This window comes from Martes martes (assembly GCF_963455335.1).
Source record: "Martes martes genome assembly, chromosome: X".
NCBI lineage: Eukaryota > Metazoa > Chordata > Mammalia > Carnivora > Mustelidae > Martes > Martes martes.
Genome location: NC_137897.1, coordinates 105,787,281 through 105,812,949, shown reverse-complemented (window position 1 = coordinate 105,812,949; position 25,669 = coordinate 105,787,281). Strand labels below are relative to the sequence as shown.

The 25,669-nt window shown below is 39.9% G+C and overlaps 1 protein-coding gene across 2 annotated transcripts in view; it reads right to left on the bottom strand.

Moving 5' to 3' along the window:
- LOC308337654 (P2R1A-PPP2R2A-interacting phosphatase regulator 1-like) overlaps positions 1-22,620 on the bottom strand; it is a 61,637-nt gene extending 39,017 nt beyond the window's left edge. The window contains exons 1-5 of one of the 2 annotated variants that reach the window (XM_080795782.1): positions 22,584-22,620; positions 22,081-22,267; positions 16,469-16,544; positions 13,862-13,948; positions 3,229-3,291 (exon numbers count right to left, since the gene is read on the bottom strand). In XM_080795782.1, coding sequence (XP_080651908.1) covers positions 3,229-3,291; positions 13,862-13,948; positions 16,469-16,544; positions 22,081-22,187 — 333 coding nt within the window. In that variant the 5' untranslated portion in view covers positions 22,188-22,267; positions 22,584-22,620. Of the gene's footprint in view, positions 1-3,228; positions 3,292-13,861; positions 13,949-16,468; positions 16,545-22,080; positions 22,268-22,432; positions 22,524-22,583 lie in introns of those variants that run through there. The other variant, XM_080795781.1, reaches the window with a different exon arrangement.
- Between the last annotated feature and the right edge of the window lie 3,049 nt (positions 22,621-25,669).

Here is a 25,669-nt window from a genome sequence, read left to right as displayed (position 1 = left end):
TGTGGGTGGAATTGTGTCCCCCTAAAATCTAGTATGCTGAAGTCCTAACCCCCAGGGCCTCAGAATATGACTTCATTTGGAGATAGGGTATTTGCAGAGGTAATCAAGTTAGAGCAAGGTGATGAGGGTGGGCCCTAATCCAGTACGTCTTTATAAGAAAGGAGACAGACATGTGAAAACACCATCTGAACGTGAAGATGGCTATTTACAAGCCAAGGACAGAGGCCTGGAACACATAGACGCTTCTCTCACAGCTCTCAGAAGAAACCAATCCTGCCAACACCTCGATTTCACACTTCCAGTCCCCAGAGCTGTGATCAACTAAATTTCTGTTGTTTGAGCCCCCCTGTTTGTGGTATTTTGTTGTGGCAGTCCTAGCAAACTAATATACAAACTATTTCAGCAGGGTGGTTAACTTATCTTTAGGGTTTTAGGATAGGGAACTAAAAGCTGAGTGCTTCCAAACCTCTTGAAACATAAACTTGATTATTACTAGGAAAGGAGAATTACATAAAAAGAACAGTTCCTGAACACTTAGCAAAGTGCTATGTGTTTAGAAAATTAATTTCCATGGTCACTACCTCACAATATATACATAAATCATCATGTTGTGCACCTTACACTTAGACAATGTTATATGTCAATTACATATCAATAAAGTTGGGGGGGCAAAAATAACTTCCAACTTCATTTTCTCAAGCTCCCGAATACCTAGAAACAGCTACCAGCCCCAGTTGAGAAGAAATTATCCACTAATTGCCTGCTAGGAAACGGGCAACCTAAATCATACACTGACTTAAATGCTGACCCAAAACCTAACACTGACTTGCACTGTGTGTGTATTTAAAAGTAAAAGAAAATGTAATCAACTCAGTTTATAGCAAATGCAGGGAACAAAAGAGCATATTAAATACCACATGGAAGCAGAATCAGAATGTGGGGCAGTCTACAGGACAAATGGCCCCGTTTCTTCAATAAATAAGTGGCGCAGAATGAAAAACAGGAGGGGAAAGGAATGTTTTAAGTAAAAGAGAGCTCCTGGGTGGCTCAGTGGGTTAAGCATCTGCCTATAGCTCAGGTCATGATCTCAGGGTCCTAGGATTGAGCCCCACATCAGGTTCCCCACTCAGTGGGGAGTTGGTTTCTCCCTCTGCCCTTCTCCTGCCTCGTGCTCTCTCTCTCTCTCTCTCTCAAATAAATAAATAAAATCTTAAAAAAACAGAGATCTGAGAGATCATGGTTGAAACATGTTTTAATCAGTAAAAACGACGTTTTAAAGAATAGTGAGAATTTTAACATGGACTGCTTATTAGATGACATTAAAGAATAACTTAATTTTGCTAGCTATAATGATGGCATGGTGATTATGTAAGAAAAAAAGTCCTTCTCAGAGATTCATACTGAGTGTTTGTGGGTAAAAAGAGATCAGGGATTTACTTTCAGGCATCCTCCTCCCCAAAAGGTTAATAAGTTCAATAGCTAAAAAGAAATCACGGTTAAAGAATGCATATAAAGAGGGGTGCCTGTGTGGCTCAATCTGTTAAGTGTCTGTCTCTTGATTTCAGCTCAGGTCATGATCTCAGGGTCATGAAATTGAGCCCTGCGTTGGGCTCTGCCCTGGGCATGGGGCCTGCTTGGGACTCTTTTTCTCCTTCTTCCTCTGCCCCTCACCGCTGTGTTCATGTGCTCTCTCTCTCTCTCTCTCTCTCTCTTTCAAAAAAAAAAAAAAAGAATGCATATAAAGAAATACGCAATTTAAGATATCTATCAGACCATTAAGCTGCTAAAAATAAGTCTTGGTTTTCCATTCAATCTGTACCCAGATTGAAAGCTAATATTATTTCTGTTTTCCCATTTAATTCACTTTCTACTTGTGTTTCATTTAAAATGTTTGTAACATATATTATGTCACTATGGAAATAGATTGCTTTATAATTTACTGACCAGTTAAATTTTTCTTGGTTTCAAGCTTCATAGTCAAATAGCAACATGTAACCAATTTTCCAAAAATTTATCTTGATTTCAAGCTTTATAATCAAATAGCAACATGCAATCAATTTTTAAGTATTGATTTCATTTAGGGGAAGCAACAAAACAAACTGCACAGATAAACCAGAGGTCATCTTACCTACTAACTTAAGGTTCTTTTATTAAGAACTTCTAAAAGAGCTCCCTACTCTCAAAGACAGTTAAAGAACGTTTTAAAAAAACTAAAAACTAAAAAGCAAAAGGATCTTTTTACCATACTTGTTTGCTCCTGGATGACAGGCTGGACTTTAGGGAAGCCATGGTGGGAAAGGGAAAGAGGGAAAGAAAGCAGGAGCTGGAGTCCTAAACACCAGGCTCATGAGATACTATGGCTTTTGTGCCACTGAAACAGGGAAAGGGTAGCTGGAAAGGAATCCAGTAATTTAGGGCTAAATCTGGCTCTGACATTCACTAACGCTAAACATTGGGTAAATTACGAAATTTCTCCTGTTGTTAATTTCTGATCTTACGTTGTGAGATAAAATGAGAGCACAGATGTAAAATACGTATTTTAGTGCTAAGTGAATAATAAGTGCTTCGTAACAGTTAAGCCCCCCTTGAACAAAAGTCTGTTTGTAGTTGGGTCAGAAAAATCCTACCACCTGTGGTGGAGTGGTGATTTGATCTTTTGAGTTCTGTGGCTAATCTTTGGATAATTAAAAGGTTTAACTGTGTATTAGGCGTTTGCTTTTAAACACGCACACACACACACACACACACACACACACGCACACACACATGCACACATACAGGCCTGCACAAAAGATAAGCCAGTGAGGTACAATGTGTCCCTGAACTCAGATCACTAAGCAATTACACAAAATGGTAGCATAAAGGCCATTTCATCCATCAGCAAAATTTCATCTGATGGTTTTTAGAAAAAATGATAATTACAGTCATTATGCACCTGAAAATTAACAATCTTCTTTTCTTTGCGATCTCTGAAAGAGGCCAGATCCGAGGCAGAAGAGTATATCATCTTCTTGGAAACTATCAGTTTTTAAAATAGGTAATAACCCAAAGAAATACAGGACTTAGTTGTTTTTATTTTAGGGGAACCGTTCTTGGAATTACAAACAGAATCATTTGTGACCTCATTTGCAATTACAGAACCATAAGTATTTTTTCCCATAGGTATTTTTTTAAGGAAAAATAGTTTTCTTTTTACTGAACAGCTATCAGTTTTGAAAGTCTTCTTACCTGTTTGATTTGATGAAGGCGACCAAAGGAAGCACGGATGGGGATGGGAGAAGGTGGTAAAAACTGAAATTTAAAATATAAAAGTCAATACCTGAAGGTAACATAACACTGAATGTTAATCATACTTCAATAGAAGAATAAATAGAAGTTGAGCTGGCTTTAATGTTTCTGATTAATTATTTCTAAACATTAATTAAGTCAATGTTGAATCACCTAAAATGTCTGAATGTCTAATGCACGTTAGCAACAGTATAAGTTAAGTTTAATATTAAATAATAAAAGATCCAATTGACTCTTGACTGAAAATTATACTAACCAAAAGTGTGTATATATATACATATATGTATGTATATGTGTGTGTGTGTGTGTGTGTGTGTATACAAAACAAAATAACTGTTAACATAAGAGGTACTGAGCAGAACATCAACAGAACATTTTGTTTATCTCTACTTTCCCTTTCCCAAGGCACTGGATCTCAAAATCACCTCATTTTTTTCTTGCCAGATTTACCTTGCAACAAACAAACAAAGCAACCCCATCACGTATCTTAGAACCCAGCTGAAGAAACCATACTTTCATAATATGAAATGACTTGAGGCGGTCACTTCCAAGTAGCTCAGTACATTTTCTCTTGTTTGTTCAGATACTTGTCATCTAGATTACTTTCTCCTGTTCCATCTTATCGCAAAGCTTATGAGGACCCACGCAAGAGGGGAATGAAAGAATGGACAGATTTAAAGCTAAGTGTGAAAATGAGGCTTGAAAAGTGCCTTTAGAATTCATTTATCCATTCTACCTGTATCCTGGTTAGTTCTTGAAATGCCAGATAATGAATCTACCATATCTTACTTTTACATTATGTCTTAAGAGCACAATGAGTTGTGCATTCAGAAATATTTAATGAGGCAAACCACTGTGCTAGACCTTGAAGATCCAAAGAGAAATAAAACATTTTCCTGTCCTTGAGAAATTTAAAGTGTAGGTAGGGCAAATTAGACCATAGGTCAGTGTTAGAACTAGTTATGATTTGTGCAAAGTCAAAGCACAGAGGCTGTATCTCCATTTGGGGTTCCTGGGGAAGGCTTCACAAAGGAGGGTAGGAATTTGATAGACAGGGAAGAGGTAGCAGGGTATTTCAGGGAGTGGGAAGAGATGCTCAGGTAGAGGCATGTTTGGGGAACAGAGAGATTCAGGGTGGCTGAAATTTGGTACATGATAGGGCATGAAAGGGAGCAAATTTGGGGAAATTTGGCTGAAAACAGATTATGGATTTTGGACTTTAACCTTTTGAGCCAAATAGGAAACATAAAGCATAGATCCTTCTGAGTTCTTAAAACTCAGAACTATTTTATTTTATTTTTAAAGATTTTATTTATTTATTTGACAGAGAGAGAGACATCAGCGAGACAGGGAACACAAGCAGGGGTAGTGGGAGAGGGAGAGACAGGCTCCGCACTGAGCAGGAACCCCCACGCAGGGCTCAATCCCAGGACCCCGGGATCATGACCTGAGCCAAAGGCAGACACTTAATGACTGAGCCACCCAGGTGCCCCAATTCAAAAGTATTTTAAACAAGATCATAACTGTTTTAGAAAGGCAACCCTAGTAGCATATACAGAACAAACTGAGGGTGGAGGGAAGAGGGACTAGAAGCAGCATCAAAGGCCAGGTAAGAGAGAATGAGAGTCTGAATGAAAAAGAGCAGGATGAAGAGAAGGAGGTAGACTGGAGAAATGATGAGAAAGTACAAACACGGGTGCAGGGCTGGCTCAGTCAGTAGAGCACATGACCTTTAATCTCTGGGTTGTGAGTTCGAGGCCCATGTTGGGAGTAGAGATTACTTAAAAATAAGATCCTTAGGGGCGCCTGGGTAGCTCAGTCAGTTGAGTGTACGACTCTTGATTTTGGTTCAGGTCATGATCTCAGGTCAGGATTGAGCCCTGAGTGGGGCTCCTGGCTGAGCACGGAGCCTGCTTAAGATTCTCTCTCTCCCTCTGCCCCTCCCACACTGCACTCACACATGCTCTCTCTCTAAAACAATAAAAAAATACAAAAATAAAATCTTAAAAAAAAAGAATGAAAGAGTAAAAAGAGCTCAAGATTGGTCTGAGGTTCCTAGCTGTCTGTGGTAGACTGGAAAGGCAGTAAGAAGAATGAGTTGGTGTGTGGGGAGAAGATGAGTGTTCAAAAAGGTGTGTTGGATATATTTTTATGTATTTTTTACATAAAATTAAGTATTTTTATGAAGTAGCTAGTGTGAATTTTTATTAGATTTTAAATCTTTCACTAGTTACATTTTGCTTAAGACAGTATTAAAACCAGTTTGTTTTTTCTAATCATTTGCTAGAAGGTGGGGGAAACAGCCAAGGTAATAGAAGTAATAATGGAAAATTCATATAAGGGTCACTGAAAATTCACTACATTTAAATTATATTGGACAATGAGCCATAATTACTTTATCATAACAAAGGGCTAACTCAAGTATTTCAATATTTATTGGGCCCTTATTATATTTAAGAAACTGTTTTTCTGCTCAGAGGGGAAGGAGAAATTAAAAGAAAAGTAAACCATAGTTATTACCCATAGACATCTTACAGCCCAGACAGGAGAGCTAATGATGAAGGGAATGGGAGATGGGAGACAGGTAAGGAACAAGGTGGTGGTGTGAGTTGGGCCTCGTAGGGCGAAGAGTTTGTCAGCATAAGCAAGAGAAAAGGGAAAGTGCTAGGCATGTTCTAGGAAACATGTTTTAGGAAAGGTTATTAGTCCTGTGTGAGTGCAATGCGAGGTGTCTCTAGAGGGACAGAAGATTCTGAGGCCAACAGGGTGAAGATGCTGGAAAGCGTTGAATGCCACACTAAAAAAAAAACCAACTGAACTGTGGCAAAATGATCTACTTTGGTAGACACAGATGAGCAGATTACAACTAACAGCACGGTCTATTTAACTTTGGAAGAGATACACTCACGTACTCATCAGCCCTGAGCCTGGTTCAGGCTCTATCCAGAGGATGGGTATGAAGAAGGAGGTTATCAGACAGCTAATGACTGCTGACTGGCCAGAAATTCAGACTAGTCTATACTAATCATGTTCCAGGGTTGACAGTTCAAGAAAATTCCTAATTTGGAGCACCTGGGTGGTTCAGCTGGTTAAGAATCCAACTATTGACTTTGGCTCAGGCACGATCTTAGGGTTGTGAGATCCGGTCCCACGTCAAGCTCTGTGCTGAGTGGGGAGCCTGCTTAGAATTCTCTCTCCCTCTGCCTCTGCAGCTCTCCCTGCTCTCTCTCTCTCTCTCTTCCAAAAAAAATACAGTTTAAAAAAAAGAAAATTCCTAATTCAAATCAATAAGGCTACTAGTTGACCTTTACCATAAAAGTCAGCAAACTTCTCCATAAAACTTGCATAAAAGGTTCATATTGGACATATGATTTGTTGCTCTATGGAACAGTGCTATGAACGATGTAAAAAGTTTCTCTTTCAAGCATTGCCTTGTATGAAACATGATAATGGTGATAATGCATGTAATATGCTTCATACAGCACCTGGCACAGAGTACGTGCTCAGTCACCGGTAACTGTTACTACCGCTACCACCATTATCACCACCATCATCAAATATTTCTAGAATTCAATGTTTAATGACATATAAGCAACAACTAGAATTATATATGTTAGCTTTACAAGTAGATATCTACTCCTTGCTAGGCAGCATTCTTTACTCTTTTTCCCATCCAATCTTTTAACTAATTTACTTTTAACAGACTCTATTTTTTAGATCAGTTTTAATGTTCACAGCAAAATTGAGTGGAAGGTACAAAGATTTCCTCCACTCCCACATAAGCAAGCCTCTCCCACTATTGAAAGCTGAACAAAAGTGGTAAATTGTTATGATAGATGAACCTACATTGATACATCATTACTGCCCAAAGTTCATAGTTTACACTGGAGTTCACTCTTCATGTTATACATTCTTTAGGTCTGGACATATGTATAATGACCCATATCCATCATTACAGTATCATACTGAATAGTGCCACTGCCCTAAGAACCCTCTGAGTCCCACCTATTCATCCTGATCTTTTTTCCCAACGGAAACTGACTTACTTTTTTCTCATTATAAAGCAATATATGCACAGTATAAAACATAATTAATGGGAAAAAAACCCAGCAGCACCCATTCTAATTGCAAGGACACGCTAACCTGAACTTCAATATATACACATGCTCTATAAAAATTAATTATGGGGGCGCCTGGGTGGCTCAGTGGGTTAAAGCCTCTGCCTTCGGCTCAGGTCATGATCTCAGGGTCCTGGGATCGAGCCCCGCATTGGGCTCTCTGCTCAGCAGGGAGCCTGCTTCCCTTCCTCTCTCTCTGCCTGCCTCTCTGCCTACTTGTGATTTCTGTCTGTCAAATAAATTAAAAAAAATCTTTAAAAAGAAATTATGGTACTTTAGCTATATCATGATGACATATTATAAAAAAACAAAAGAAGATAATTGCATGGTGTGGCAAAGTGTCCCGAACTAACTAGGAAAGACTTCCTGGAAGAGATTATCTTTTTTTTGTTGTTACTGTTTTTTGTGTTTTTTTTTGGAAGAGATTATCTTTAATTGAAATCTAAGGGATGGGAAGGAACTGGTTAGTTTTAGGTAAAGGTTTAGAATTTCCCATTGGAAAACGTTATCTAGACTCCACTCCAAATCTGCTAGTACTTGTATAGGAATTCAGTAAAGTGTCAGGATATAAAATCAATGCACAGAAATCAGTTGCCTTTCTGGGGCGCCTGGGTGGCTCAGTGGTTTAAGCTGCTGCCTTCGGCTCAGGTCATGATCTCAGGGTCCTGGGATCGAGTCCCGCATTGGGCTCTCTGCTTGGCGGGGAGCCTGCTTCCCTCTCTCACTCTCTCTGCCTGCCTCTCTGCCTAATTGTGATCTCTCTCTCTCTCTGTCAAATAAAATAAATAAAATCTTTAAAAAAAAAAAAAGAAATCAGTTGCCTTTCTTTACACGAACAACAAGACAGAAGAAAGAGAAATTAAGGAGTCAATCCCATTTACAATTACACCCCAAACCATAAGATACCTAGGAATAACCCTAACCAAAGAGGCAAAGAATCTATACTCAGAAAACTATAAAGTACTCACAAAGGAAACTGAGGAAGACACAAAGAAATGGAAAAATGTTCCATGCTCATGGATTGGAAGAACAAATATTGTGAAAATGTCTATGCTACCTAAAGCAATCTACACATTTAATGCAATCCCTATCAAAATCCCATCCATTTTTTTCAAAGAAATGGAACAAATAATCCTAAAATTTATATGGAACCAGAAAAGACCTCAAATAGCCAGAGGAATATTGAAAAAGAAAGCCAAAGTTGGTGGCATCACAATTCCAGACTTCAAGCTCTATTACAAAGCTGTCATCATCAAGACTCTATGGTACTGGCACAAAAACAGACACATAGATCAATGGAACAGAATAGAGAACCCAGAAATAGACCCTCAACTCTATGGTCAACTAATCTTCGACAAAGCAGGAAAGAATGTCCAATGGAAAAAAGACAGCCTCTTCAACAAATGGTGTTGGGAAAATTGGACAGCCACATGCAGAAAAATGAAACTGGACCATTTCCTTACACCACACATGAAAACAGACTCAAAATGGACAAAGGACCTCAATGTGAGACAGGAATCCATCAAAATCCTTGAGGAGAACACAGGCAGCAACCTCTTCGACCTCAGCCGCAGCAACTTCTTCCTAGGAACATCGCCAAAGGCAACAGAGGCAAGGGCAAAAATGAACTATTGGGACTTCATTAAGATCAAAAGCTTTTGCACAGCAAAGGAAACAGTAAACAAAACCAAAAGACAACTGACAGAATGGGAGAAGATATTTGCAAATGACATATTAGATAAAGGGCTAGTATCCAATATCTATAAAGAGCTTAGCAAACTCAACACCCAAAGAACAAATAATCCAATCAAGAAATGGGCAGAGGACATGAACAGACATTTCTGCAAAGAAGACATCCAGATGGCCAACAGACACATGATAAAGTGCTCCATATCACTTGGCATCAGGGAAATACAAATCAAAACCACAATGAGATACCACCTCACACCAGTCAGAATGGCTAAAATTAACAAGTCAAGAAATGACAGATGCTGGCGAGGATGCGGAGAAAGGGGAACCCTCCTACACTGTTGGTCGGAATGCAAGCTGGTGCAACCACTCTGGAAAACAGCATGGAGGTTCCTCAAAAAGTTGAAAATAGAGCTACCCTATGACCCAGCAATTGCACTACTGGGTATTTACCCTAAAGATACAAATGTAGTGATAGGAAGGGGCACATGCACCCGAATGTTTACAGCAGCAATGTCCACAATAGCCAAACTATGGAAAGAACCTAGATGTCCATCAACAGATGAATGGAGATATATATATATATGTATATGTATATATATATATATATATATATATAAGAATATTATCAGAATTATTATCAATAATTATCAATAGGAGAAAGACAACTATCATATGATCTCCCTGATATGAGGAAGTGGAGATGCAACATGGGGGGTTTGGGGGGTAGGAATAAAAGAATAAATGAAACAAGATGGGATCAGGAGAGAGACAAGCCATAAGAGACTCTTAAGCTCACAAAACAAACTGAGGGTTGCCAGGGGTAGGGGGTAGGGAGAGGGTGGCGGGGTTATGGACATTGGGGAGGGTATGTGCTATGGTGAGTGCTGTGAAGTGTGTAAACCTGGCGATTCACAGACCTGTACCCCTGGGGCTAATAATACATTATATGTTTATAAAAAATTAAAAAAAATTATTAAAAAAAAACATTATCTAGAAAATCCTGAGGACTGCCTGACTAAAATTGATGAGATCAACAGGAATGTAGTGTGAAATGTCTGGGGAGGGTAGGATTTGAACTTGAGCTATAGACTCATAAGCCACATATTGAACTTGGCTGATTTTTTAGGAATAACATGGAAAATTAGTTGGAGAAAAGGTGGCTTCTGGAAGACAATCTCCCACAGGTTAAGCACTACAGGTGGTGTTTGCAAGGGAATTACCTTAGATAACTTTTTAAAATATATTTTTTGAAGATTTTATTTATTTATTTGTCAGAGAGAGAGACAGAGAGAGAGAGACACACCGCACAAGCAGGAGGAGCAGCCGGCAGAGGCAGAGAGAGAAGCAGGCTCCCGGCTGAGCAAGGAGCCCAGATGCAGAACTTGATCCCAAGACCCTGGAGTCACGACCTGAGCCAAAGGCAGACACTTAACTGACTGAGCAACCCAGGCATCCCTAGATAATTTTTCTACATGAAACAGAGTATTAAAATAGAAAGAAAGCACTTCTGAGACATCAATAAACCTCACTGGTATCTTTTATGTACATTTCTCATTGCGCCTGTTTCTCACACTCTAGGAGCGGAGAGGAGTTCTTGGGAAGAAGCAAGAGAACCTGCACCAAGGAAGGAGGGCATGGGGCTGGGGAGGAATGGGGGGCATTGGGGAGCGTGCTGGGTGAAGCAGATTCCCAAGCATTACCCTCACCGAAGGAATTAAGAAAGGAAAGATCAAGCTTAGTTCCATTTAAAGGAGAAACCACAGAAAACTAATATTGTAAAGACATTAAATTCTTTGAAAACAAGTTTAACTTTACTATGTTTGCTATTTTTAACCCATTCCTTCTGTACTTACTAGAGCTAAAGCACTTAGCAAATCTGGAACAGGAGCTGTACGCTATGTTTATCAATGCCTCTGCCTAGTTCCTGCAATGACTGATCCTGAACATGAACTGAATGTAGGCTAGCAGGATGGAGCATAAAGCAGGGCCAGGAATGTATTACACACTTACTACTGGGTGGGCCGTAAATTAAGTTTAGTTTGTAGTTGGCACATGAAAAGCAAAACCTAATCAGATAAATATCAGTAGCCATAAAATTAAAAGGGATAAAGTGCTCAAGAAGAGCACAATCATTTCTGCAAGGAAGAAGAAACATTTCTCATGCTTTTCTTGGAGTAGGAGGGGGTAGAGAGCAGAAGAGATGTGGCTGCCCCAAATTCAACAGAGGTGCCAGGAAGAGAACTCCTAGTGGAAGAGTGGGGAACAGGCACACCAACCCTGGAGTTCTTAGGAAACACAGAGAAGGGATAATCAGGGGAAGGCACGATCCCTACGGTCAGAAGAGGACTTTGGGTTTCTGCTCATCAGAAGTGGGGTGGAGTGATTTTCTGAGAGTGTGGAGGGAACTACTGCAGCTTAATTAAGAAAATAATTGTGAGAGAGCAGATTTTTATAAGGGTTGGAAATGTGCATCTTTATCTGCATGTTAAATGGCTCTCGTGGTTCTTCAATGACCTCTACCACTGCATTTTTTTTCTAAAACACTTTTACCTATCTTGAAATACACGAAAAGCAGCACTGATTTTTTAAAAATTGTGATAAAATACACATAAAATTTGCCATATTAACCATTTTAAGTGGACACTTCAGTAGTGTTAAGTATATTCATACTGCCACACAACCAATCTCCAGAACTCTTTTCATCTTGCAAAACCAAAACCCTATACCCATTAAATCACTCTCATTCCACCCCCAGCCCCAGCCTCTGGCAACCACCATTCTACTTTCTGTCTCTATGAACTCTGGGTTCTTGCGGCACCAATTTTAAGGACAGTCTAGTATGGGGAAAGCACCCTTACACTTAGGATTCATGTTATTACTCAACCATATGTGCATTTTTAAAAAAATGATTTCTATTTTGTAATGGGATATATCAGGATTTTGTTACTTCTGCCGAAAGCACTCTAATTACCATGTCATTCTCCCGGAAAATTCAGCTTTTTTATCCTGAAAGCAAGTAACAACCTACGTAAGTCTTAGAATAATAATGAAGTGATACTTCAAACAAAACAAAAGCCTATGGGGTGCCTGGGTGACTCAGTTGTTAAGCTTCTGCCTTAGGCTCAGGTTGTGATCCCAGGGTCCTGGGATTGAGCCCTGCATTGGGCTCCCTGCTAGGCGGGAAGCCTGCTCTCCCTCTCCCACTCTCCCTGTTTGTGTTCCCTCTCTTGCTGTGTCTCTCTCTGTCAAATAAATAAATGAAATCGTTAAAAAAAAATAAAAGCCTATGCATTACACTGTTACAGTAAGCCAAACAATTAAATCTTGAAACTCCCATCATCAAGTCAGTGTGAATGATGTCAGTTGTGCCAAACACAACCGTTCTGCAAGATGGTATGTTTGAAACATGTCTTATATTAAATTGAACCTTATGCCAATTAAGAGCCTAGAATTCCTAAGGAAAATTATGCATTTAAAAAATTGTCAGGTACATGTTTGTGCTCTATATGTACTATTGCTAATTAAACATCTAGTACTTATTGAGTACTTAGTATGTGTCAATATAGTGCTGAGTGCCTTATGCTGATTTTTTATATGCTGTAAGCATTTTTTAATTTTTTGGAGAGAGAGCATATGAGCAGGGGGGAGGGGAAGAGGGAGAAGGAGGCACCCTGCTGAGCAGGGAGCTCAATGCTGGGCTTGATCCCAGGACCCTGGCATTACGACCCAAGTTGAAGGCAGACACTCAACCAACTGAGCCACCTAGGTGTCCTGCATTTTTTTTCTCTAGACTATCGTAAGATACACATAACATAAAATGTACCATGCTAACCATGTTTAAATGCACCAGTGCAGTGGTGTCAAGTATATTCACATTGTTGTGCTATGTGCTCTTCAGTTTTTCTCTTTTCTTTCAGTTTTTTTGAGATATTTTACACTGATTAATGTACTCACATCAACAAACCCACATTCCCATCTTGCAGAAGAGGAAATTAAGGCACAGAAAGGGTAATGTGTACGTGAATAACCAAGCTAGTCTGTATGACGCCACTTAGAGGCCCCCACTTCTCAGGCACTCTTCAGCCCAATCCAATCCGGCTTCATCTCACCCCACCCCTCTCTCCAAAGAACTTGTTTTTGAATATAAGAAATTCATTAGTAATCTCCATTTGGGTAACTCAAAGGACACATTTCAGTTTTTATCATGTTTGACCACTTGATAGCATACAACTTAATATTTTCCTTGTATTTTCATGGTACTACTGGTGATCTTTAAAGCCATTTCCTGTAGCCTCTTTTTTTCCTTTTATGCTCTCTCCATAGGTCAGATTATTCATTCCCATAGCTTTAAATAAGGATCTACTGATGATGCCTAAATGTGTGTCTCTAGCCCAGATCGCTATTCTGAGCTTCAAACTAGTATAACTAACATCTCTACCTAGAGATCTCAGAGAACTTCAAACTGAACATGTCCAACACTAAATTTATCTTCCCCTCTAAATCCACTCTTTTGGCAAAATTTCCCCTCTTCTGTGGCCTCGCCAGACCCATCAGTTGCCCAAGTCAGAGGCCTAGTAGTCATCTTCGCCACCACCACGGCCCACCCTCCATCCAGTCTATCAGCAATTGATTCTACCTTTCAAATATCTCATGAATCTCTCACTCTTCTCCATGTCCACAGCCATAACAGTAGCCAGGATCACTGTACTTGCCTCCTACGCGATCATCTCCTATCTCCTTTTGCCCAGTTCCAACCTACTTACCCCTTTGCAGCCAGGATAATCTTTTGAAGATGATAATGTGGTCATGTCAATCACAGACTTGGAATTCTTCAATGGCATTGTATTGACCTTAGAAGGACAAAGTGAAAAATCTTTAGCATGACTTGGAAGTCCCTATGAGAACTTACACTAATCCCCATCTCCAATCTCAACTCTCACCACTTCATTTCTACTTCCACACTGGCTAGAATGCACTTCTTTCAAATTATCTACACATTCTATTCTCAATGTACTATACTCTCTTCTGTTTCTAGGCCTTCACACATGCCAATTTTTTTTTAAAATATCTTGTCTGCCCCTATGGTCCACATCCCAAGCTAGTGAACTTCTACACATCAGTAAGATCTCAACTAAGGGAGGTCATTTCCTACCTCTGCCTCTCACACTAGGTTAGATCTCTCTGGCAACTAGATTAGGGCTTAATACATAGGAGATTGCTTAAAAAATTTGTTGACTTGGCTGAGTAGAAAAGAAGAATGACTAGGTATGGAGGTCTTTGATAGACAAGCAAGTGCTCAATAAATACCATTAAATGAATGAGTAAATGAGTGAGTAAATAGAAGGAAGATCTGTTTAATGAACAATTCTAACTTTCTCCCAGAATAATATTGCCTTTGTGGAAATAATATTGGATACCATTCTACAAAGAAGAAAATATCCAGTTTCTTTTTTTTAATAAATTTTTAAAATGTTTATTTATTTATTTTAGAGAGAGAAGGAGGGCATGCGTGAGTGTGGAGGAGGGGCAGAGGGAGAGGCAGAGAAAGTCTCAAGCAGACTCCATGCTGAGCACAGAGCCTAGTGTGGGGCTCAATCCCACCATCTGTAAGATCACAACCTGAGCTGAAACCGAGTCAGACGCTTAACTGACTATACCACCCAGGCACCCTGGAAAATATCAAGTTTCAAGATTAGGAGGCAATATTTTAAAATGGGTTCCAAGCTATAACATTTCACTAAAAAGTCATGTAACAGAAATCTATGAACAATTATATGTCAACAAATTGGATAATTTAGAAGAAATGGACAAACTCCTAAAAAAAAATCAAATTACCAAAACGACTCAAGAGAAAGGAGAAAAATCTCAATAGATCTGTAAACAAGTACAGAGATAGAATCTGTTTCAAAATGCCCCCAACAAAGAAAAGCCTAGGGCCGGATATGGCTTCTCTGGTGAATTTCACCAAACATTTGAAGAAGAATCAATACCAATCCTCCTCAAACTCTTCCAAAAACAGAAGAGGAACATTTCCTAACACATTCTATGAGATCAGCATTACCCTGATACCAAAGCCAGCAAAGATACTATAAGAAAAGAAAACTACGGACGAATGTCCCTTATGAATACATATGGAAAAATTCTCAACAAAATAATGGCAAGCCCAATCTAACAGTATATTAAAAGGATTATACAACAGAACCAAGTGGGATTTATCTCAGGAATGCAAAGGTGGTTCAATATAAGAAAATCAATGTAATGCATCATATTAACAGAGCAGAGGGGAAAAAAAAACACATTATCATCTCGACAGATGCAGAAAGTATTTGAAACAATTCAACAAGCTTTCATGATAAAAATACTCAGTAAGTAGGAACGGAAAGGTATTTTCCTAACACAATAAAGGGCATTTGACAAAACCTATAGCTAATATCATACGCAAAGATAAAAGACTGAAAGCTTTCCACCTAGGGAACAAGACAAGGATGTGTGCTTTTTTTTCTTTTTTTGAGAGGGAGGATGGGGGAAGGGTAGAGAGAGAAGCTCACGCAGGCTCCATGCCCAGCACGGAGCGACATGGGGCTGGATCTCACGATCCTGAACCTGAGCCAAAATCAAGGATCGGATGCTCAACAGACCGAGCCACCCCGGCACCCCAGGATGTCTGCTTTTTGAAAGAAAAGAGGGGTGGTAGCTGAACAACATTGTAAATGTGCTAAATGCCCCTGAATCATACACTTTAAAATACTTAGCTGTATCTTATATGAATTTCACATTAATAAGAAGATTCACATAGTGAATCATTTGTTCGTTTTGGTTTACTGATCTACAAGCATATTTCCTATGTTTACAAGATAATTAGTAGATAAGAGCTATAATTTAGAGATTACATTATAACACCATGAAAAACAAACCTTATTTTCAATTCAAGATAAATGAGAGATGAAAGTTGAAGTAAAAGCCTAAAAACTACTCTTAGGAGAGCTTGTAAATTTTCCTCTCAAAATTAGAATGTTCTTTTAAAAATTGGAAGCCAGATGGTCTTATACATAGAAACAAATCTCAATGTTAAATCCAGATGGGATTTAAAAGTTAATTCTGCCGCAGCTGCAGCAAAGTAATCATAACTGTAGTTAACATATTTATTTTTCCTTTAGTGATGTTTAGATCCCTGTTTCTCAAACTGGGAACTTGTTGGAAATGCAAATTCTCAGGCCCCGCCCCAGACCCCCAGAATCAGAAACTCTGGGGTCGAGGGCCAGCAGTCTGTTTTAACAAGCCTTCCAGGTGCATCCTCAAGTATGAGGACCACTAGTTAAGACCAGTAGCACAAGTCTTGGCCAGTGAAGCTGCTACAAGCATTTTCTTACCAGACAATGTTGGGCCGTAAGCGTTGTGTCATTTCTTGGAGTTACCATGTCAGCTTGGAACACCTGTGAGTTATCACTACGAAGAAAAAGAAAACACTTGAAATCCATTACAAAAAATTTTTTTTAAAGAAATAAGATTTCAAATACTTAAATAGCAATGCCGTTAATGTAAATGGGTTCTTTGTGGAGACAGCTGTGCAGATGGAGAAATTAGAATACGTGCATGTGCGCACACATGCACACCCCCACACACGTGCACACACAAAGCCTTAGTTGGCTGAGCCTAAACAAATCTCCGTGTAAGGAAAGGAATTCTCAAGCATGCCACTTTACCACTAATCATGCTACCAAGAAGAAGTATCATGACCCTGGAAATGCATCATTTTCTGTGTAAACCTGTAACTGATTAATATTTATGATTGAAGCTACGATGTGCAGTCCTAATTCCCTCTCAACTCTGAAGTTTTCACATGAACAAGAGGGATAATCAGTAGCAGGGGTCACTAGAACGGAGATTTTCACAGATATGTTTTGTTTGACCTCCTCGGTATTAAAATGTTTTTAAGTTCATTGCACACACTCGAAATGCTGAGAGGTTTCCCACAGATAATCCAGATTCCAGATTTCTAGCTTCTGTTGAGAATTTGAAAGCTGTGTTCACACTGGGCCACATTCCCACATGGCAACAACAGAGGGGAGCTAAGCCCCTGCTGAAGCGGGGGCTGGTCTTCCTCAGCTTCCGATGGTGCCTCGGCCCTATTTGAGTTTGGGACCCTGAAGTCTTTTCCTTTTTATGTCTTGTTTTTGTTTTAACTTTTTATTTTGAAGCAGTTTAAGACGCACAAGACATTGCAAAAATACAGAGTTCCCATGTAGTTTTCATCCAAGTTTCCCCGATGACGGTAAGAAGTCAGTGTTAACACTTTTTTTTTTTTTTTTTTTTGCCATATCCAATCAGGTGCTAGGTCTCTCTTATAGCTATCTTTTTAAAAAAATTTTTATTTTTTATATTTTTATATTTATATTTTTATTATTTATTAGATTTTATTTATTTATTTGACAGAGAGAGACAGCGAGAGAGGGAACACAGGCAGGGGGAGTGGGAGAGGGAGAAGCAGGTTTCCCACTGAGCAGGGAGCCCGACTCAGGGCTCATCTCAGGACCCTGGGATCATGACCTGAGCGGAAGGCAGACGCTTAATGACTGAGCCACCCAGGTGCCCCTCTTACTGCCATCTTATCCTTTTCAGGCTCCTTGCCAAAAACCAATTCCAAGCCTTTTTACTTTCCTACGGACTCTGCAATCATCTAATTTGTCCCTTCATCTCGGTTTTGTCCCTATGGCAGGCTACCTGCTCACAGCTTTCAGTAACTCTTTATCATGAGCTGAGTTCAGTTCCATTCTTTACTACGACATTCAAAGCCCACCACCATTTAGCTCTAGACTTTTGGATTTCATGGACTAGTAAAATTTCAAAACAAAATCTTGGCACAAACATACAGTTGCTAACCATCTTTCTTTTGCCAGTAAGGTCATTAAAAAAGAAAAAATCCTACCATCTACCAACACCATGGTTTCATTTATAAAAGGACAATTTGGTATTAAAAAAATTATAACTGACAATCTCAGGATAAAGTACAGTCCTGCCCAGGAAAGGACAATTGGCCAACTCTATCACAACGTATTTAAGTACTCTGCTCTTAACTTTTTAAAAAAACATGGGTGGTGAAAAATTCACTCAGGGTCAGCACTGGTCAACAGATGAATATCTGGGAGCCATTGATCCAGGCAGAGTTGACCAGCTCTCTGGAATACATCTGTTTTTCTGTCTGCAAGCTTGTTCCATACACTCGGAATGCTGTCCCAGTTATCTAGCTCCCCTCTCCCCGTCTGCCTCCTACCAACCCTTCAGTACCCATCTCATACGCTTCTTCTCCAAGAACATTCTCCTTATTCCTCACCAATCCTGCTGTCATTTCTCACTCCGTTCTTCGAATCTCCCTAGCACTTTCTTTCCGTCCCTAAGCATAGATCTTACTCTATCATATATTTAAGTCCTTTGATTATTTATTTGCCCTAGTAAGTTAAAAGCTTACTGAGTCGAGATACAACTTTGCAGCAGTCATTTGTAAATAACAGGCAGTTATTCAGTATTTTATGAGCACATAGGTGTATATATGGGTCTAAGTTTTACTTCATTTTCCAGTAATTTTCTCCTATAAGAACAGGAATGGATTCTAGCAGTCATTTATAAGAAAGCTAACGCTAATGAGTTACATACTTCCACTTTTTTTGTATGAGGCGGGGGGAATTCTTAAGGCTGGCACAATTATATTCTCCGCTAAAATTTTGTCTGTCGATTTTAACAGGGCTATAACTGAAAAAAATCATTGAGGAAGCATATATTTCAATTGGTAGGAGTCATTCAACATGAATTCCTAAAGTCCTAGTGATATCTACAACTGAGTTAAGTGCTACAGCTTAGAAAAAGTGAAGGCACTATAACTAGACACATGTTCAAGGCTCCACATCAAATGACCAATAAGCAGCTCTAAATATCTAAACTGTAATATGTTTATGCCAGTTATATTCACAAAGCAACCATTCTCTATAGGGCCACTATTCTCTTTCCAGGTTTATAAGAATTTAATAAAACAGATGGTCAGCAAACTTCTGCAAAGGGCCAGACACTAAATATTTGGGGCTTTGTTGGACATCCAGTCTCTGTGCCAACTACTAAGGTCTGTCACTATAGTGGGAAAGTGGCCCTGGACAATAAGTAAGCAAATGGGCATGGCCATGTTCCAGTAAAACTTTATTTACAAAATCAAGTAGCGGGATGGATTCGACCCACAGGCAGTCGTTTCACTTTCAAACAGTTTAAATGCAGGGTCAGGCTAGAGGTATTTCCGGGGGGAAGACACTGGCAGAAATCCTAGAACTCGCTCTAATCCTCCTAAGAGCCAGAGAAACGAGAGAAAAAACAAACCTACTACCTTTAAACAAAGTTATTGACACCAGTAGTGAAGTCAGGTAAGTAGAGGGCTAAAGAGCCTGAAGAATGGGATGCCTGGGTGGCTCAGTTAGTTAAGTGGCTGCCTTCGGCTCGGGTTATGATCCCAGGGTCCTGGGATCGAGTCCCCAGGGTCCTGGGATCGAGTCCCACATCAGGTTCCTTGCTCAGCAGGGAGCCTGCTTCTCCGTCTGTCTCTGTCTGCCTGTGCTCACTCTCTCTGACAAATAAATAAATAAAATCTTTAAAAAAAAAAAGGATAAAGAACCAAGAGGTTCAAAACTTTTGACATTGGTTATTTTTATTAATACAAGATGTACACAAAACAGTGCAAGAACTTCTTTAAAAACAGTAATACTTGTATTAAAGAGTTAATATTTAAGGAATAAATTCTCTAAATGCTGGCACGAGAGATTGTGTGTATATACAGGAAGCATCAAGCAAAACTGGAAAACTACTTGAAAGAAGTGCAACAATTATTTAATGAGCAGTGAAAGAAGCAAGGCAACAAGTACCAGAGGCTCCGTTAAGTGAAAGTGAGGGAAGTGAGCAGTGTGCGTAAGTAACCGCAAGGAATGGAGGTGAACATGAATTCAACCGAGGTGTTGTGTGATTCTACTCTAGACTGTTCTCGCTTCCCTGGCCACACCCTAAACTGGCCACAACCACACAAAATCTGCCCTCAGGAGATCATTTGGCCAAGTTCCCTGACCTCAGGCATGTCATGTATCATCTTTATGCTACCTCTTTTTGACAACTGGTCCACCTTGCAGTTCCTTGACCTTGAACTCCTACTAACTAGGTATATATGCAATTGCCTCTTACCTTTCTGTACCAATTTTGCTTCATCCATCAGGAGCCGAAGCTACGTAATTTGACACTGTAACTGTGCTCTAATATGATAAAAAAAATTAAGTCCTTTGCAGAACAAAACAAAGCATGAAGGGATAACTGCCATCACTCTGTTTCTTGTTTGCAACTTTTTTTTTTTCATTTCATAAAGGCTTCCAATAAAACCAACATTCTCCCCAAGTACTTTCTTCTAGCAGAGCAGGTTCATAACAATTCATGTTTTCATACAACAGGATTAGAGTCAATCCTGGATTTACAGAATGTTCTTGTTTTCAGCCCAACATGCACAGCTGTGGCCCCTTTATTTCTCTATTTTAAAATATCATGTATTTTTTTTTTTGCTTAATCTTACTTTGCTTTTCCTTTTGTACAGTATATTCTTCCTTATCTCAAATGACCAGAAAGCTGCATTTGGTTAGAGTTAATAAGCTTAGAAGCCGAGGAGCTCCTGGGTGGCCGTTCGTTAAGCGTCTGATTCTTGGTTTCGGCTCAGGTCATGGGATCAAGCCCTGAGTCGGGCTCCATGCTCAGCACAGAATCTGCTTGAGTTTCTCTCTCCTCCTCCCTCTGCTCTTCCCCCCAAACTTGCACTCTCTAAAATAAACAAATCTTTTTTAAAAACTTAGAAGTTGATTAGTAGTGGACAAATCACTAGCTTAGGAATCAGGAGGTACAGGTTCCTTGTACTGGCTCTATTACTATGTCATTTTAGAGACTTATGGGCCTCAGTTTCCTCATACGTTAAATAAGGAGGGTAGATCTGGTATCCAAGTTCACTTCTGACAGTTGCGATTTGTACCTATCAATTAGAATGATGCTAGAAAAGGGAGGAGCAAAGTTACTAACACAGGGAGTGAGTGAATTTTTCAAACACTTTTACAATACTGATAAAACTTTATGATACCGCGATATGAGATCCAAGATCTTACTTTCAAATTCTGTTTTAAGAAATTATAAGCACATGTCATGGCAGACTTTTGGGTATGTGCAGGAAATAGTTAACCATTCGGTTAGAATGGTGTTTCTAAATCTTACGCTTTTCATTATCAGCCTTCTAACGAGCTGTTTTTGACACCACCCCCCATTACTCCCTCTTGAAAATTTTCACGATATTTTTGTATTTATAGCTGTGGCTCATACATAAAAAGAGCAAGATTTTTTTTCACATACCCCCAAGAACCAAGTTGGGGGCAGTATTGGCCATTGAGAACGCAAAATTTAGGAGATCAAGTTTCTGTGGTACCTAAACTTTTTGTTCAAATAAAAACTGGTGTAAAAAAGGTTCAAGCAAAAAAAAAAAAAAAGTCCAAGCTTTTTCGCTTGTCAACCATTTCCATTTGCTGGAGGTGAAGGTCAGAGGTGACAAAGCAGCTGAGAGAATGACAGAAAATTACAGTCATCACAGAAGATCTGGAGGCGAGGGTGGGGAATGCTCAGCTTCTTCAAAGGAGTGGGTAAGAGGTGGGGTGAAGTTAGAAAAGTGGTGCTCCACACCAGTAGGTTGCTGCTTTTGGGTCCTGGTGGACTGTCAGAAGAGGACGTCCAGGTTCACATGTGTGTCAGCCTCAGGGCAGGTGTGCGCTCTCCCTCCAGCCAGCCCATCCCACTCCCCCCAAAGCTGAGGGTGAGATCTCCGGAGAGCAGGAACAAGGGAGATACCTGTAGAACCCCGAGGGAGAAAGGCATGGGAATGCTTTATCTGAAGTCTCCTTCCCCACCTCCTGCCACCCACCCCCTGCTTGCTCACCCAAGCCCACTGATCAAAGGGGCGCTGTTGGATCTTCTCAGCATGTCATCTGTGGTGGTTGAACTCGACAGCAGGTCCAAGTCTAGTTCCATTTTCTCTTGTGCCATGTCCGCGTCGAGGAAGAAACCACTGCTTGGTTGGACGTTCTCAGGGTTTTCTGGCTCCCATTCACACAAGGACAAGTCGGCTGGGTGAGGAGTTGTGGACAGACAGGAAAGGGGGGAAAAGAAAAGAAAGGAGGAACCTCTTAGACGTGTGAGGCGCTCATCTTTGCAGTCCTACCTACCATCCCTAATACCAGTGGGCACAAAGTAGGGGGCAGGACTGGCTCAGAACCTCCTACCCTACCAACCTCGGGGTCCCTAACGCTGAGAAGATCCTCCACCTCAAAGTCTATAATGAAAATGAGGAATTTATCTTAGTCACCCCCACGAATCGTTCTTTATTTCTCTCAGCAAAGGAAAGCCCAAGTAAGGCTTTCCGGCCAAAACAAAAACTACAACCTGTCGCCTTCGAGAATCCGTCGGGTGCCGCCCCTCTGCGCCTGCGCCCCGTGCCCGGCCCGCTGACGCACGCTTATTACGCAAGCAATGAGAGTCAATGAGGGCGCCTTTGTCGGCCTCACCCGGCGCGCACGCGCAGTCTTAGGAGCCGCCTTTTTACCCCAAGCCCAGTCCTCTCTTTATTCCTAGTGGAGATTCACCGTGGTTGTTCCTCTGCTGCAGTGTGAATCCTGGGATCATTTCACTGACCGTTATTCAGGAAAGAAAGGGTGGGGAGGAGTAAGCTGTATGGGAGCGCTGTCCTTCCTGCGCTATGTCTAATACTCAATCTTCCCAGTTTTGATTAGCCCATTATCCTCTTATAACTGAGGCCGATAAGCTTGTGAACTCCCATGACGAATTTTTCCATTCTGTTATAGCCAACACTACACAATTGTCATTTAAAAAATGCTCTACGTCTGGGGAGAAAAAGCAAGCCAACCCAAGCCCCGCCACCTGCTCCTAAAGTGCCCCGGTAGGGCGCCAACCCGATTGAACCAATTGTGCGGACGAATCATTGTTTTACATGTGATCTCATTGTTTGGTTTTAAACAATAATCGTAAGTGTATTTTTACACTAACTAAAATTTAGCTTCTCAAAGCTATTCATCTAAGAAAATGATTTGAGTTAGAGAAGCTTATTTACTTAAAACAAATAACTCAGAATTTAGTACCGTCCAAATCAGGGTTTCCATTTAATAATGCTGTCATGGCTCAAACATTGTAAGAATTGCTCTTTTAGAATTTTTCACCACCAGTTAGTGAGCCACATTGAGTACTGAAATCTGAACTGCATGCTAATAATTTTGTAAAACCATACCTTTTAAAAAGGAACCATTTGGAGGACTGGCACGGAAGGCAAGTGTAACTACTGAAATGAGAGTTATTAATTAAAGTAATCATTACGTGGTATAGCACTTTGCAGTTTAAAAAATGTCTTCACATATTTATCTCAATTGGTTCAATCATGAACCCTGCTCAGCTAGCTAATCAGTGGTGAACTTAAAATAATGGGATTATCTTGAAACAGTTCATGACAAGTTATGACAGGAATGATCATAATCATTCCTCATTCATTCTGAGAATAGGATAAGAAAAGCTTAATTATATTAGGCAGAATTGGGTTATCTAAATCCCAGACATGAGGACGATTTGGAGTCTCCTTTCCTGATGTAAGACAGGTTAACAATAGCTACCATTTTTCATACACTTAATTATATGCCAGGCACTGTCCTAAGCACTTTAAATATGTGATTGCATTTCATGCTTACAGTAATTCTGTGAGGTGGTCACCATCACAATGCCTGTTTTGCAAAGGAGGAAACTGAAGCCCAGAGGGGTTACCCAATTTATAGCTGCTAAGCGGCAAAGCCAAGGTTCCCCTCCCCTCCTGTTTAAGTGAAAAAACAGATGAGGCACCTCTGGATACTTCTCTAGATACTATTTCTGTACTCATGAACACTTTGATAAATATTTATTAGATTAATTTACAAATAAATGCAGGTTTAAATAATCTGACATTCACAGCTAATGTGTAAAGCAGGCAAGTCATTTCTATTTTACGGCTGATAAAATTCTAGAGAGATTAATGGCATGTAATTAGGTAGCAGTAGAATCTGAGCTGATACAAAGATCTCCTGATCTGTTAAAGTTCCCAGGGTACCTGGAAAGGTTACAAAAGATGACAGTTAAAGCTGAGTAAAGGCAGGGTGAAGGTAGAAGGAAGTGGTAAAGTACAGAACAGAGGTCAAAGCCAAACTGAATAGCAGAAAAATGGTGGGTCCACCAGAAAACAAGTAAATCTTCCCTCCATTCTACTGCTCATTTTACTTTTCAAAGAGTTTGTTAATATTCGTGGCAAGTAATAAGGTTTAATGGATATATTTTGAACGGATAGACAATCTCATCATGCCTAAGCATCACAAATATTAATTTTTAAAAATCTAAGTACAAGAACACTAAGAAAATAGATAATAAAATGACAAGGAAATAGCAATGGAGAGACTTTCAAGAAAAGAGGTCGTAATATGAAATGCCTACATGCTTGAGATGGCAAGAAGTATTCAGCTATTATCAAAGAGGAGGAATTCTCTAACTAAAGTGTAGCCGAATGCCAGGAGCCCATAGTATGTATACAAATTAGAATGTCTAAAGGAACAAGTACTGGAAAAACAATTCTATATACTATAGTGGCAAACAACATTTAAAGAAATTATTTTTACTTCTCCCCCTCTCTCCTCATGCATTTTTATACTAACCGAGCTCTGTGTCATGCTCATCTCCTGCTGTTCCATAGCAATATTCCATGATCTTAGATGGCTGGTTTACTTAGATCTATACTTTGCTGCTTATGCTGCTCCTGTCTTTGCTTGTCCCAGTCTGCTGTCATTTGCACCAGGCCTCTTACTTATGAAAGGTGTCCCACAAATATGTCATAATCTGTTGTTTAGTTTGTCAGTCGTCATGGCAACTTTTAAGCAACTGGTTAACCTTTAGTTATCATAAGAGCAAGTCAAAGACAAGTTGATCCCAAGCCCACAAAACACAAATACCCCAAACCTCCCAAAAGATTTACATGAAGGGTAAAAGAAACTAGGTAGGAAAGAATGATATGAATAGAATCTGGAAATAATGGCCAAAGTAGCATCCATCTTCTCACATGTCCTTGAGTTTCTCCTAATTGTTAAGCTTCCCAAGAGTTAGGGATTCTTTTTATAAAGATTTTATTTATTTATTTATTTGAGAGAACATACATGAGCAAGAGCACGAGTAGGGGAGAGGGGCAGAGAGAGAGGGAGAAGAAGACTCCCAGATGAGCAGGGAGCCTGATGTGATGCAGGGCTTGATTCCAGGACCCTGGGATCAGGACCTGAGTCAAAGGCAGGTGCTTAACCAACTGAGCCACCTAGGCACTCCGGAAAGTTAGGGATTCTACTAAATTGTTAGACTCTTCAGAGTTAGGAACTCTGCATGTGGGCAACAGATGATTATTTACTAGCTATTGTGAACAATAGAATGTACTACATTTTTTTGAGCAGATGAGGAGG